Source organism: Engraulis encrasicolus, chromosome 21 (assembly GCF_034702125.1).
Source record: "Engraulis encrasicolus isolate BLACKSEA-1 chromosome 21, IST_EnEncr_1.0, whole genome shotgun sequence".
NCBI classification, from domain to species: domain Eukaryota; kingdom Metazoa; phylum Chordata; class Actinopteri; order Clupeiformes; family Engraulidae; genus Engraulis; species Engraulis encrasicolus.
Genome location: NC_085877.1, coordinates 32,953,643 through 32,967,524, shown reverse-complemented (window position 1 = coordinate 32,967,524; position 13,882 = coordinate 32,953,643). Strand labels below are relative to the sequence as shown.

Below are 13,882 nucleotides of genomic sequence, written 5' to 3'. Positions count from 1 at the left end.
TAAGGTGTGCAGCGCCCCAAGAGGCGACAAAAAACCAACAATAAACTAACAAACAGAAACAATGTTCTGAGAACAATAGCACCAAATGTCTCATGTAACAATGAATGCACAATCATACTGTAAGAAGTAAACCATGCTGACCAGAAAGTTTAAGGCCCAAAAAAGAAAACAGAAAGAAACCAAAACTCACCAAGCAGCCGGGGAGCAAACGCCATGTCGCCCTCGCCACCGACTCACTCAACAGAGTGACGGAGATGACTGACATATAGGCAGGAACATGTAGACTAACCACACTTCCCCCTCAGTTAACAGGAGCATGGGGTGGGGGGACAGAGAGAGAGAGAGAGAGAGAGAGAGAGAGAGAGAGAAAGAGAGAGAGAGAGAGCGATGGACCTGAGAGAGTGTGCATGTGTGAAAGAGAGAGGAGAGAGAGAGAGAGAGAGAGAGAGAGAGAGAGAGAGAGAGTGAGAGAGAGAGAGAAGACAAACCACACCTCCCCCTCAGTTGACAGGAGCGTGGGGTGAGGGGACAGAGAGAGCGAGAGAGAGAGAGAGAGAGAGAGAGAGAGAGAGAGAGAGAGAGAGAGAGAGAGAGAGAGAGGCAATAGGGCATCTTTTGTCAATGATGGAAGGAGGGGGTTAAAAATGAACATATCATTAGCTTGATAGCATATTTGCCTAAGTCATTGAGATCTTTACACAACCTTACTCTCCTACTCCCACTGCTGCATCATCCTGTATTTCTGCCTATATCATTGGTCAATCACAACATAACATTCAACTAACATTCAATTAATGACATCAGAAAAAAGTCAGTCAGACAGAGACTGTGAGAGACAAGGGAAGGCAAATAGAGACATAAAAAACAAGAGTGTGGAAGAGGAAGAGAAAATATCAAATGTGAAAGTGAAAGAGAAATAGAGAGGGGGTAGGGGAACTGAAAGAGAATGAAAAGCATGAATGAATGACTGAATATGGAAGAATGAATTTAGTAAGTTTAAATTTACAGAGGCAAATGTAGGCCTATTATTAAAAATGTGTGTGTGTGTGTGTGTGTGTGTGTGAGGGTGGATAGAGGTTGAGTGTGCACTGTGTGCACTGTATGCTATGTGCTTCTCAATGCCAAAAACAAGTATTTCCCTTCACTTTCTTAGAAGCATCGTCGAAATAAATCTTAAAGGAGTGTATTTGGTAGTATTGTAATATTGCCACATTAGTGCATGTCATGATTAGAGCATGGCAACCAGTGTGATGTACCCAGTGCAATATCTAGCGAAATCTAATTACAGTGGAAATGTTCATGCTCCAGCTCCACCTCAGCTGATACGGTCATGTGTGCAGAAGAAGAGGAACAGTTTAAAAAAAATCGTTCAGCTCCCACCCACACCATCACAGAGGCAAGCAGGCCTCTCTTCATGTCATGGCTTTTTATGATCATGATGGCAGTAGAAGAGGTGCCAGTGTGACAGACTACTGGTGTCCCTGTAACAAGTGGTTACTCCAGACGTGACAAACGCAGTGATTGGTGTAAAGTGCTTTGAAAGCTTGAGTAGAAAAGCACATACAGTAAATGCTATCCATTTACAACATTTTAATAACATTTATTCTGTTCCCTCGTAAAACCGTTTATATATTATTTTCTGGGATATTTTTGGGGAACCCCATTCCCCGGGCATATGGCATAGTGCCTTACGTAACTGAGATGTTCCTGTGCAGTCTGCTGCTGCTCCGCCACCCTCTAGTCAACACTCTAGTTTGGACATAGTCACAGCACGATACTGCTGTAGTGAAGGACCAGTCCAATAGCTCAGCGCTACCGTATGAAGCTTTGGGAGGGAGGATTAGTGACGTTCCGCGACACACTTAGCCAACCGAGCCACGGTGCCCCCGTCTTCTTCTTTTTTTGGGTCATCACTTTTTTAATCTGTTTTTGTGATGAAGACTTCTGTGGAATAAGGAAGTATCTATACCATCTTCCCAATCTTCCCATCTACCATCTTATACCAGATCTATACCATCTTCCCAAGCTCTTCACTGGCTTTTCTGTTACCGATCTTAAACCGGAAACGATCTTGGACCCGGCCCCGCTTCAGGACCAGACTCCTTGACTTCGAGGGTTTGAACTCCATCCTGGCTGCGGTGGTGAGCTCCACCAAGTCCTCCAGGATCCACCTGCCCTCCGGGACTGACCTTGCTGTGATTGTCAAGTCGTCCATAAAGGCCCTGACTGGAACCTGCTGGACTCCACTTGACAGTACAGCTCCTCGTCTAGGCTTCTCCACTGACTTCACCAGGAGGTTCATTGCTGCCGCAAAGAGAATCACTGAGATTGTGCACCCGGTAGCGATTCCCACATCCAGCCGCTGCCAATTGGTAGTGAAGTCTCCCGAAGTAGCTCCGGAGGAGTTGCTGAACCCTGTCTGGGACATGGTAGGCTTTGAGTGTGTAATTGACCAGCTTATGGGGGACAGTACCATAAGCGTTGGTCAGGTCCAACCACAGGACTGCTAGGTCTCCTCGATTCCTCTTGGCGTCCTCAATGATCCTGGAGATGATGCTGTTGTGTTCAATACAACCAGGGACTCCTGGGACTCCGCCTTTTTGTACAGATGTGTCGATGTACTTGTTGTTTATCAAGAACTGCGTTAGTCTCTTCGCCACAACTCCGAAGAACACTTTGCCCTCCACATTCAACAGCGAGATTGTGCGAAAGTCTTTCAGGCTGGAAGAGTCCTCCTGTTTGGAAATGAAGCATCCTTAAGGAGCTTCCATAGACGTCTTCTCAGCCTCTCGCAGTTCTTGTAGACTCTGTACGGGACCCCGTTCGGCCCTGGTGCCGATCCTCCCCTGGCCTTCCTGATAAAATCATTGACCTCCTGCCGCCTGAGCTCTCCACTATCGAATGCAATGCCCAGCTCTTCTGGACAGCGCAGCTTTCCTTCCAGGTTCAACTCTTCCTCCCGCCTTGGATCGCTGTGGACCTTGCGGAGATGATGTTCAACCTCTTCCTTCGAGGCCTTTAGCACTCCTGACCTTTTAGCTCCCAGGAACTCAGACAGGTATTTGAAGGGGTTTTCAGTGAACTTCACCCTCTCCCGTTCACGTCTCCTCCTGTTCCTCCGCTGGCACTCTGCTCTATAAATAATATTTCCTTATAACTTTGAAGCAAATTATCATTCAATCTAGTGTAGTTTGGGAATGAAGTCAAGACATCAATAAAGGGTTTGGAACAAAAGTAGCCTCGGATAGCTTTCAGTAGCCCTCGGGTTTTTAAACGATGAGATATCAATTTGAAACTTTCACAGTAATTTACTCAAGCAAAGACAAAGATTTTTTTTGTATTGCAAGTTGTCTGAAATATGATGATTAAATATGCAAATGAGATCACATCTACTTAAACAAATTATGCAACAACGGGCAAAACATAAAACAAATTGCAAAAATAATGATTCACACTTTTTATTGATACTTTATCCACCCTACATCACATATGAAAAATCTACCTCCATCACTTTAGTGGAACATACTTTTTTGAAGGTCAGAAGTTGCAGATTTCCAATGCATTTTGCCATTCAGTGGGTAAAATCGGATACTTTTGACCTTGGGAAAAGTATGTTCCACTGAATTGATGAAAGTAGATTTTTAATATGTGATGCAGAGGGGTTGAAGGATCAATATAATGTATGAACCATTACTGTTGCAATTTGTTTTATGCTTGATCTGCTGCCACAGATTTTATCGCATATTTCAGTACATCATTTGCATATTTCATCATCATCTTTCAGAAAACTTGCAATACAAAAATTGTTTGCCTGAATGTGCGTTACCAACTGTGAAAGTATCAAATGAATATGTCATAGTTTGAAATTTTACCCTATTCACCTTGTGTCTTCTAAATTGTCTCCCTGTGGAGAAATTTTGACCTTGAAAAAAAGCATGTTCCACTAAATATAAAGCTGTAGATTTTTAAAATGTGATACAAGGGGGTTTAAGGATCACTTTAAAGTAGGAAGCATTACTATTGAAATATATCCCGGGTTTGGGCCTTTTTAGAGCTAGATTGACTCAGAGCCGTATATAGATATCTCTATATACGGCTCTGGGGTAGATTTCTCAAAGGCGAAGTAGCTAGTCGGTTAGCAACTTTGCATAGTAGATACTATAAAAGTTGCTAACTCCTGTGTCTCGAACGTTAGCACACGAAATAACTACTGCTTGGAGTAATGTGCACTCTGAAGTAGTGGTGACTTTGAAAGTGAGGCGCCTCCTATCCGTATCTCGACAGTGAAGTTGAAGTACAGCTGGAGTAGATCCATTGAGTCCAGACATCACCTCAGCCACCCCAAGTAACACACAGCGCTAGTCTACTTCAGAGTGTGACTCCACCCATTAGCTAAACTTGTAGTACATATTTGACCACAAATGTGTCAATATCTTTTAATCCTGCGGTGCAAAAGCGATGAAAATCAATCGACATGCACACAAAGTCATGATACAGCAGCGAGAGTGTTCAGAACACAAATTCACGTCATGTCATTTGTTCGTGAAGAAAAAAGTAATATCCTTGGAATCTGATGAATCCCACACTAATAATATACTTTCAGCTGCATACCGATTTAATTTTTCGTCTCATTTCGATTTATAATTTGTGAAATATTTAGATTAGAAAGTATTGGTTACTCCCAGAAATTCACTGGCTAAAGCCGGGCATACACTGTGCGATATTTTTGCTCGTGGGTATTAAGCTCCTGCTCACACAGCACGATGGAATTTCACTATTTAAAAAGTTCACATCTCACGACTCACGTCCTCACACTATACGAGCCAACAGTCGGATGCGAGGCAAATGCTTCCACTGCGCGACGCGACATATGTTTCCCCGGGCTGCAGAGGAGGGAACATGCGCACCTGAGGTGGAGATGAGGTCGCGCTCAACAGCAAATCGCACGGCCCTATTAATTTGTGCATGTGAAGTGTCAAATCGGGTCGTAGCACTGCTTTAACTGTGCGATTTACGCACGAGCCACGACCAGGATTTCAAACAGTTTTGATTTTCTTGCAACCCTGCGATTGCACAATCGTGAGGCGAAATTGCTTGTCGTTACCCCATGTACACTGCACGATGCTAGACACACGATTGACCTGCGATTGAGCAAGAAATCGGCCCGACTCCCAAAAAGTCGTGCGAGTGCCAAATCGGGGCAAAATCGGGGCAAAAGTCGCACAGTGTAAGCCCAGCTTTACGTGTCAAGTACTTAAATCTTTTTGGCACGAATTTCATTTCATAGCCTAGGGGTATTTACGCTTGCCTATCAATGGGAAGACGCGAGCCACGCGGGTTCGAAACCAGTGTGCAGCATGTTGACAACATCTCGTGAAATCGTGTTTTGGACCCTACAGTGTAACACATTTTCCCTTGGCTGCACGTGTGTGTTGGTAATGCACAACATGAATTATCTATTTCTGCCAGATATTTCCAAAATTGTGGCACTGCAACCATGTGGATTCGAACCGGCGTGGCTTCTGTTTTCCCATTGTGATGCAAGCGTGAATACCACTAGGCTATGTAATGAAATCCGCGCGAAAATTTCTTTGGGATATCACACTTCAACAGATGATTTTCTGGGAGTAACCACAACTTCATTGTCCAAATATTTTACAAATTACACCTCGGAATGAAACGAAATCCAATCGGCATGCAGATAATACTGCATTATTGGTGCGGACGGTGTCAGATTGTAATGCCACGCCCGTGTTTTTTCACTAAGAAATTACAAGGTGTGTGGAGGAAACAGCGGAGTCACGGTGTCGTGACATCCAATCAAATGTGCTGGTGGTGGTTGTACACTATTGCTTTCTACTTCACGCACTGAATTTAGGAGGAAACAGCTGAATCATGACTCGGCAATCATGCTTATCTCTTGTTGCTTCTTTGGTCACGCACTGCAATGCCAAGAAAGTAAGTAGCGGTGTGGACTCAGGAAAGTAGCCACACTACTTTGGGCTTACTGTGGGAATAGTAAGGTTTCGAGAAATGCACGGATTTCGCCTTGAAGTAAGTAGATAACTACAAAGTACATCTGTAGTTCAATGCTAACATTGGGGAAACGCACCCCTGGATTGACTGGCCTATTAGCACCCCCTTGTGTCCTCCCAGTGGTGGTCACTGTCCTCCACTTTGATAACCATCCTCAAAAATAACCAGTTATGAGACAGGTTAGTTTTACCTGATAATGTGTTGTTGCAATCCTGCTCAGTATAAGAGGAACCACAGGTTCAGACACTTGGTTTGTGCGCTTGGCTGAGAACCTTCTGGTGCGAAGCTACCTTCTGCGGGATTATGACTGAATGTCTGGAAGTCAGAATTCCTCCCAGACGTAGCGATACCCATGATGTGCCTAAGTGCTTCGGTTGGTCTGGAGTAGCCGGGGCCCTCGGAGCCGTTCGTGACCGGGTCGGGGTGCGGCCGGAAAAGCGCTGCACCTCTCCGTCGTTCTACACCGCATGTTCGTGAGGAACCAGGTGCTAAATCACTCGTAGACGACCTGATTCCACTGTCCTCCACTTTGCAGGGTTCCCACTGGTGCTTAAATTCCTTGAAAATGCTTGAGGTGTTTTCAAGGTTGTGAAAATGCTTGAAATTTGTGTCAGGTCAAACTCAATAAACCAAATAATAGAAATAAATGTAAGGTACATACAAAATCTGAGGGAGTGAGATGTCAGATGGGATTTGCCATTCGACACCCTAAAATTGATAAGAATGCAGGAAATTGCATCTTAAAAACAATATGTTCTGGGGGAAGACCCCCACACCCCCCTTCCACTGCGCTTCCCATGACCATCATCCTGACATGGGCAAACTCAACTAGTAGGTGACATATTTAAAAACTGTAAATTTGGTGCTTGGAGGTGCTTGAAAAGTGCTTGAATTTGTTCATGAAAAAGGAGTCGGAACCCTGACTTTGATACCAGTCTCATCTCAAAAATGTGATGGAATATGGGGGCGTTGTGGTGCAGCGCGCTAAGTCCCCACATATAAGAGATGGATTTACATACTCTTCACTGTCTCTGTCAGAAATATAGGCCCAAATTAACTTTAAAAAAAAGATGTGATGGAATAATCAATAACTAAACAGAAAAGTCTGTTCCTCTTTCAAGCGTCCAAAGTGAATAAGCCGGACAGACAGACCCATCTCCCCTCTGAAGCAGGCATATTGAAGACTTGTTTTGACATGTCAATACATGTCCCACGCTCACCCACGCAACCTTTCTCTCCCTCCCTGTTGCCCCCCCACCTTTTTTCTGTCTCTCTCATTTTGCCTTTTGTCTCTCTCTCTCTCTCTCTCTCTCCCCTGCAGTGGGCCAGTTCTACTTCCTCATCCGGAAAAGAATTCACCTGAGAGCTGAGGACGCTCTTTTCTTCTTTGTAAACAACGTCATTCCCCCCACCTCCGCCACCATGGGGCTGCTGTATCAGGTACTGCACCCTGACCCCACCCCACCCTACTGCTCCACCTGCCACTCACACTCACACTCGCGCACCATCCTACGTACTTCCGCCAAAAGACTTGGCTCCGCACTACGTCTGGTAACTGTTGTGTCTGTGGAGCGATGTTGAGCGGTAGGATTTGGCCGGTGCTCTGACAAACGGTCCTACATTGTAATTTTATCCTACGGTAGGATGTTCTGTCCGACATGTCTGTTAAACGGTCTTACATCTCCAAAGATACATGTCAGACATGTTTGTTCAACAACTTATCCTGATTTTTCAGAAAATGTCCTTCCCGCTTCCTGCAATCGCGTCAGATCAAACAACCTCCAGACCATGAATACGAAATGAAATGGTAGTATTACGGGATGGTCAGGACCAGGCTAACTCACACGCAGGGCTCTACATTCTTCATCAGCAGCTAACATGGCTAGTGGGACGTTAAGTCTTACTATCCAAACACACACTCATTAATGGGTCAGAAGAATGGCTACTAAGTTGATCTTTTCTACCAGTCAAACTGAACTTTCATCAATATGGGGGGCGCTAAGCTCCCCACATTTGGGCTTTCATGCCCATGGTTACGGGGTCATTTCCCAATCCTCCCCCATCTCTCTCTCCCACTCACTTCCTGTCAGCATCTCATACTATCCTGTCAATAAAGGCATAAAAAGCCCCTGGGTGCATCTTTTTGGTCTAGTGGTTAGGGAGTTGGTCTTTCTGACTGGGGGTTGTGGGTTCAAATCCCACCTGACCTCTCCCTGCAACTTTATCCATGGCTGAAGTGCTTCTGAGCAAGGGTCGGAACCCCACAGTGCTGCAGGGACTGTAACCAATACCCTGAAAAATAATAACTGCAAGTCGCATTGCGACTCCTTAGCAGAAGTAGACCAGACCTCTACCGTAATAGTGAAACAATATGCTACACCAAGTCAGATTGTTCATTGGAGCCACCGACACTTACACCTTACTTATTACACCTTACATTACACTTAGCTGACACTTTAATGTATCCAGTAACAATAAGTTGCAAATGCACGTAAATGCAAGTTAATTATAATAATAAGTTGCAAAAGCACGTACACGTACTGTAGGAAAACATCTTCTATTAGAATAAGATACTTCGAGTCCATGCATTTCCTGGATCCAGGTGATGTCAGGTGAACGCCCCTTTAGACCTTCAGTTAGGAGACCTTTGGAGTCTTACGGTTGAGAATGAATGGATTTCCCTTGGCACTATAGATGGCAGTAGCGCACGTCTCATGCTAGCCGTCACCAAATGCCACAGAAAGAAAAGAGGGGGTGAACAACGTGCCCTTTAGGAGACCAAACTTGACCACACTCCTTTGCATGCACTAATAGAAGATGTTTGCTGTAGGCCTTGGAATATTCACATAATCGGAATTCCAGGCCTTCCAGCAGGTCTTAGTAGAGGTATAAAGCAAATTTGGTAAGAATCGTGCACGGTATGATTCAATGCAACGTGCCACCAATGTGAAAAAGGAGAATCAAGTCTGGTCTCCTAAACGGGTGTGACTTTCCCTTTTGGACGCCATTCGTTCTCCTCATCTCTNAGGGGTCTTACACACCAAGGCGGTAAAGCGTCGCGGAACGGGCACGTTTTTTACCGGCGTCGGTGAAAATACATTGAAACCTATCTGTCCTTACACACCAACCGGCGGTAGTCGAGCGTCAGCGGCGCGGGAGCCGGCTCCGCGGCGCATTTGGAAAATAGAACTCGAGCGTATTTTTCACCGGCGGTGTCTCATTCAAATGAATGGCAAAGTAGCATGCTAGCTTTGGCTGTGGCTAGGGTTTTGAATAGGACTGGCCACGCACGCCGACGCTGTCAGTGTGCAAGGCAGAGAAAAGCACGCCGGCCAAAACTAAGCAGAAAGACCGCGTCCGTCCTGCGACCGTTCCGTTCCGCCTTGGTATGTTTTGGCCCTTACCGGGACATGGCTGCCACAAGGTTTCAGTTTAGAGCCTTATTGTCATATGAATCCTGGGAAAAAAAACTCCTTATGAATTGTCTCTACCTTGCCAGTCGTCTCTGGAAAAAATAAACCTCAAGCAAAGATATTCATTATGGTAAACCAAGATAAATCATCATAACCAGTGTCACCAATGCAAGTTCTCTCTCCTAAGGGGGTGTGATCCTCCCCTCCGCTACCACCATCTATAGTGCAGTTTCCCAAGATGGCCACCAAAAATCCTCCCCTGAAGTCTGACTTTGTTTTTTGTTTCTCTGCAGACAATTTGACAAATTTCCCGCACACTGACCCCATTTCGCTGTTTTCTTCAATACACAACAAGTTTTTTCAAATTGTCTGCTGAGTGACCCATGGGCCATCTCCGACGCACCTGCCATCTGAGGTGTGCGAGAAAAAAAATACAAGTTTAACATTTTTTGTTTCTCTCTTTCTCTGTGTTTCAGGAGCACCACGAGGAGGACTTCTTCCTGTACATTGCATACAGTGACGAAAGTGTCTACGGAGACAGCCAAAGGGAAATTTAACCCCCACTCCTTTCTGCCCCTTCCACCCTTCTCCTCCTCCTCCGTTTCCCTTTCTCCATCTGTTCCTCTCTCACTCCTTCTCTTTTCTTCTCTTTTCTTCTCCTCTCTTCTCTTCTCTTCTCCTCTCTTCTCTTCCATCCATTTAAAGCTATATATATAAATATATATAAACCCAGATCGGCAGCCTAGAGTTCCCCTGAGCATAAAAGCTGATGCACTTTTGTGATTTCTTCCCAGTACCGCATCTCTCTCTTTTTAAAAAAAATTGCATCTCTTTTGTTCTGCTGTTAGTCTGACTGTTACTCTTCGACTCTCCTCTGTACCATTGGCCAGTGTGAGCAATGATTGTGAGTATTGCAGAGAATTGAGTATCACGCAGAGCTGCGTACGTGACATGGCTATATTTATGATTTTAAGTCAAAGGTGGAGGAAAAAACCCTGGGGGGAGGGGAAAGGGATCATAGTTGTGTCCTTTTGCACAAGGTGAATGGTCAAAAACTTTTAACAGGCATGTAGAGTTATTTGACGAGTAAGTCTCTGAAATTTTAGATGAAAGTAATTTAATTCCCTGTTAGGCAGGTTTTTCGTTGTGTTCTAGGCTTTTAGGAAATCATGGTAAAAAAAAGAGGGTGAAATTCAGACGAAGCAGTCCTGGATCTTTTGTTTCTGCTCTGCGATGTGATCATGATTTTTAATAAAATTGTTAAATATTGTATCTTAGTGGATTTAGCGAAGTTGATTTATGAAGAGTTTTCGTAAGCTGCATTGATTTATGCTTTTTGTTTTAAACAGGACAATGTTTTTTTTCTTATCGTTTTGGTTCTGTGAGTTTTTATTTTTATTTGATTTGAACTCTGTATACAGCTGCATTACTGGTACCTTTCATTCATAACAATATAAACTACTCTAAAAGACTGCATACTGTCTCTTTCTTAAAAGGAATCAAAACTGGTATTTCAATGTAAAACTAGAATGGGCACTCGGTAGAGCGCAAACCTTCGCCTATGCCACTTATTTTTTTCTGGCCATCTTCAGAGTGTGGGGCGTAACATTCTCCAAATTTTGGTGTTAGTTTCATTTAAATCGGACCGGAATATCGTAATATTACATATTTGGCCCAGTCTTGACCTCTTATTCAATTCCGCATGCACACGTTGTTCTGGCATATAGTGCTTGGCAAAAAAAACCCGTTTTTGACCTTTTTGTGACCTTGACCTGTGACCCAATGACTCCCAAAAAGTAATCGATTGTTCCTTGGGTCATGACCAATCATGCCAGTAAATTTCATAAAAATCGGCTGAATTTACGTTTTTGACCTTTTCGTGACCTTGACCTTTGACCTTTGACCCAATCACTCCCAAAAAGTAATCGATTGTTCCTTGGGTCATGACCAATTATCCCACCAAATTTCATAAAAATCGGCTCAGTTCTGTCTGAGTTATACGAAGTACAAACAAACATTTTGACCTTGACCTTTGACCTTTGACCCAATCACTCCCAAAAACTAATCGATTGTTCCTTGGGTCATGACCAATCATCCCACCAAATTTCATAAAAATCGGCTCAGTTCTGTCTGAGCTAGACGAAGAACAAACAAACAAACATATTAACAAACTAGAATGGGCACTCGGTAGAGCGCAAACCTTCGCCTACGCCACTTATTTTTTTCTGGCCATCTTCAGAGTGTGGGGCGTAACATTCTCCAAATTTTGGTGTTAGTTTCATTTAAATCGGACCGGAATATCGTAATATTACATATTTGGCCCAGTCTTGACCTCTTATTCAATTCCGCATGCACACGTTGTTCTGGCATATAGTGCTTGGCAAAAAAAAACGTTTTTGACCTTTTCGTGACCTTGACCTTTGACCCAATCACTCCCAAAAAGTAATCGATTGTTCCTTGGGTCATGACCAATCATGCCAGTAAATTTCATAAAAATCAGCTGAATTTACGTTTTTGACCTTTTCGTGACCTTTGACCCTTGACCCAATCCCTCCCAAAAAGTAATCGATTGTTCCTTGGGTCATGACCAATCATCCCAGTAAATTTCATATAAATCGGCTCAATGTACGTTTTTGACCTTTTCGTGACCTTGACCTTTGACCTTTGACCCAATCACTCCCAAAAAGTAATCGATTGTTCCTTGGGTCATGACCAATCATCCCACCAAATTTCATAAAAATCGGCTCAGTTCTGTCTGAGTTATACGAAGTACAAACAAACATTTTGACCTTGACCTTTGACCTTTGACCCAATCACTCCCAAAAACGAATCGATTGTTCCTTGGGTCATGACCAATCATCCCACCAAATTTCATAAAAATCGGCTCAGTTCTGTCTGAGTTATACGAAGTACAAACAAACAAACAATCAATCAAACATATTAATAAATAAATACACAGCGGTCAAAACATAACCTTCGCCGACTTTGTCTTGGCGAAGGTAATAAATAAATACACAGCGGTCAAAACATAACCTTCGCCGACTTTGTCTTGGCGAAGGTAAAAAGAACAGCATTTTGGGATGTTTAGGGATTCCAATGTTTCTTCAAGCTTATATATAGTGGGTGTGTTCCAATATGCAACCTTGCGTCCTCCACTTGTGCTTGTGGCATCGTACCAGGAAGTAAAATGTTATGATGACATCACTGACAACAGCATTATATTTCAATATCTTGCAAAAGCTCAGTTGTCAAGACATTTTCTCATTTGCAAACTGAATGGTGAATGAAGAATAGTCCCCCAAAAATAGTTTTGGCTTGGCTGACAGCGGGGAAATTTCTGTGTTTTCTCCATGGAGGCAGAGCATCAGCAAAACGTGAGGCCACAAGCATAAGTGGAGGATGCAAGGTCGCATATTGGAATGCACCCTCTGACTGTGCTTACAGACCACAACAGTTAAAGGAGCTCTCCTTCCAATTTCATTATCTTGCATTGCTCACGCTACCCTTGACCTGTCAGTACCCGGTGATGCTGCAGTTTTTGGATCAGCCCTTTCATTTACATTTTAAAAAAACTTAACATAGGCCTACTCCAAATATTTTCCCAAAAGGTATCGCTGTTAGCTAAGTTGTCTGCTGATGTTGCATTACCTTTTGGATGTTTTTGGGAATAAATAAATAAATATATTTTTTGACATGTAAACAAACACCTAACCCCATTACAATGAGCAGGATCTCAGAAAAGGCTGAGAAAAAAAAAAACAGGTAGTGACAAGTCCAGGGTAATGTGAGCATTACAATTGCATGTTGAAGAAATTGGCTGGAGTTATCCTTTAGCTCTGGGGTTCCCAACCTTTTTCAACTTGGGGCCCACTCGAAATTGTCAAAAATGTTCAGGGCCCACGTCTGACCCAATTAAGAATAAAACTCTAATAAATCAACAGCAACACACACCAAAATATGATTATTATTTTTGGAAAATGATTTCAAGGCCCACTTGGAATACCCATAGGTTGAAAACCACTGCTTTAGCTAGTTCCTCCCACTTTTCTTTTGCTTGTGGCCTCTTACAGCTGTGTCGTCCCGCCCCCATGGGAAACAAAAACAAAAAATATACCCTGCTATCAGCCGCGGGCGAGCAGCTTTTGCCTAGCCTGATTATCATCAACGTTCAAATCTCTTCGAGCTTTGGTCTGACCAAGGGCGGAATTCTCCTGTCTCCACTTAAGTCAGTTTTACGTGCGCACATTTTACGTGCTTTCATCTTGCGCGTATTCTCCCCTCTGTAACGTCGCCACACCCCTTGCGCTTAACTCAAAAACAGCGCGTAGCCCAACATGGGTGTGATATGCTAAATGGGGGGATGAGTCTTCTCATCAGTTGTGGCTACCAAAAAAACGTGGAGCATGGATTTTCAGATCAACCATGTGAAAACC

General features: G+C 43.7%; 2 protein-coding genes across 2 annotated transcripts in view; one reads left to right on the top strand and one right to left on the bottom strand.

Moving 5' to 3' along the window:
- The window catches only part of LOC134437380 (uncharacterized), an 85,669-nt gene that overhangs the window by 56,914 nt on the left and 14,873 nt on the right, over positions 1–13,882 (bottom strand). The window lies entirely within an intron of this gene.
- On the top strand, positions 6,340–10,923 carry LOC134437999 (gamma-aminobutyric acid receptor-associated protein-like). The gene is made up of 3 exons (XM_063187585.1): positions 6,340–6,505; positions 7,358–7,476; positions 9,926–10,923. Exons 1-3 carry the CDS (start codon positions 6,340–6,342, stop codon positions 10,004–10,006), a joined length of 366 nt encoding a protein of 121 aa, XP_063043655.1. The 3' UTR covers positions 10,007–10,923.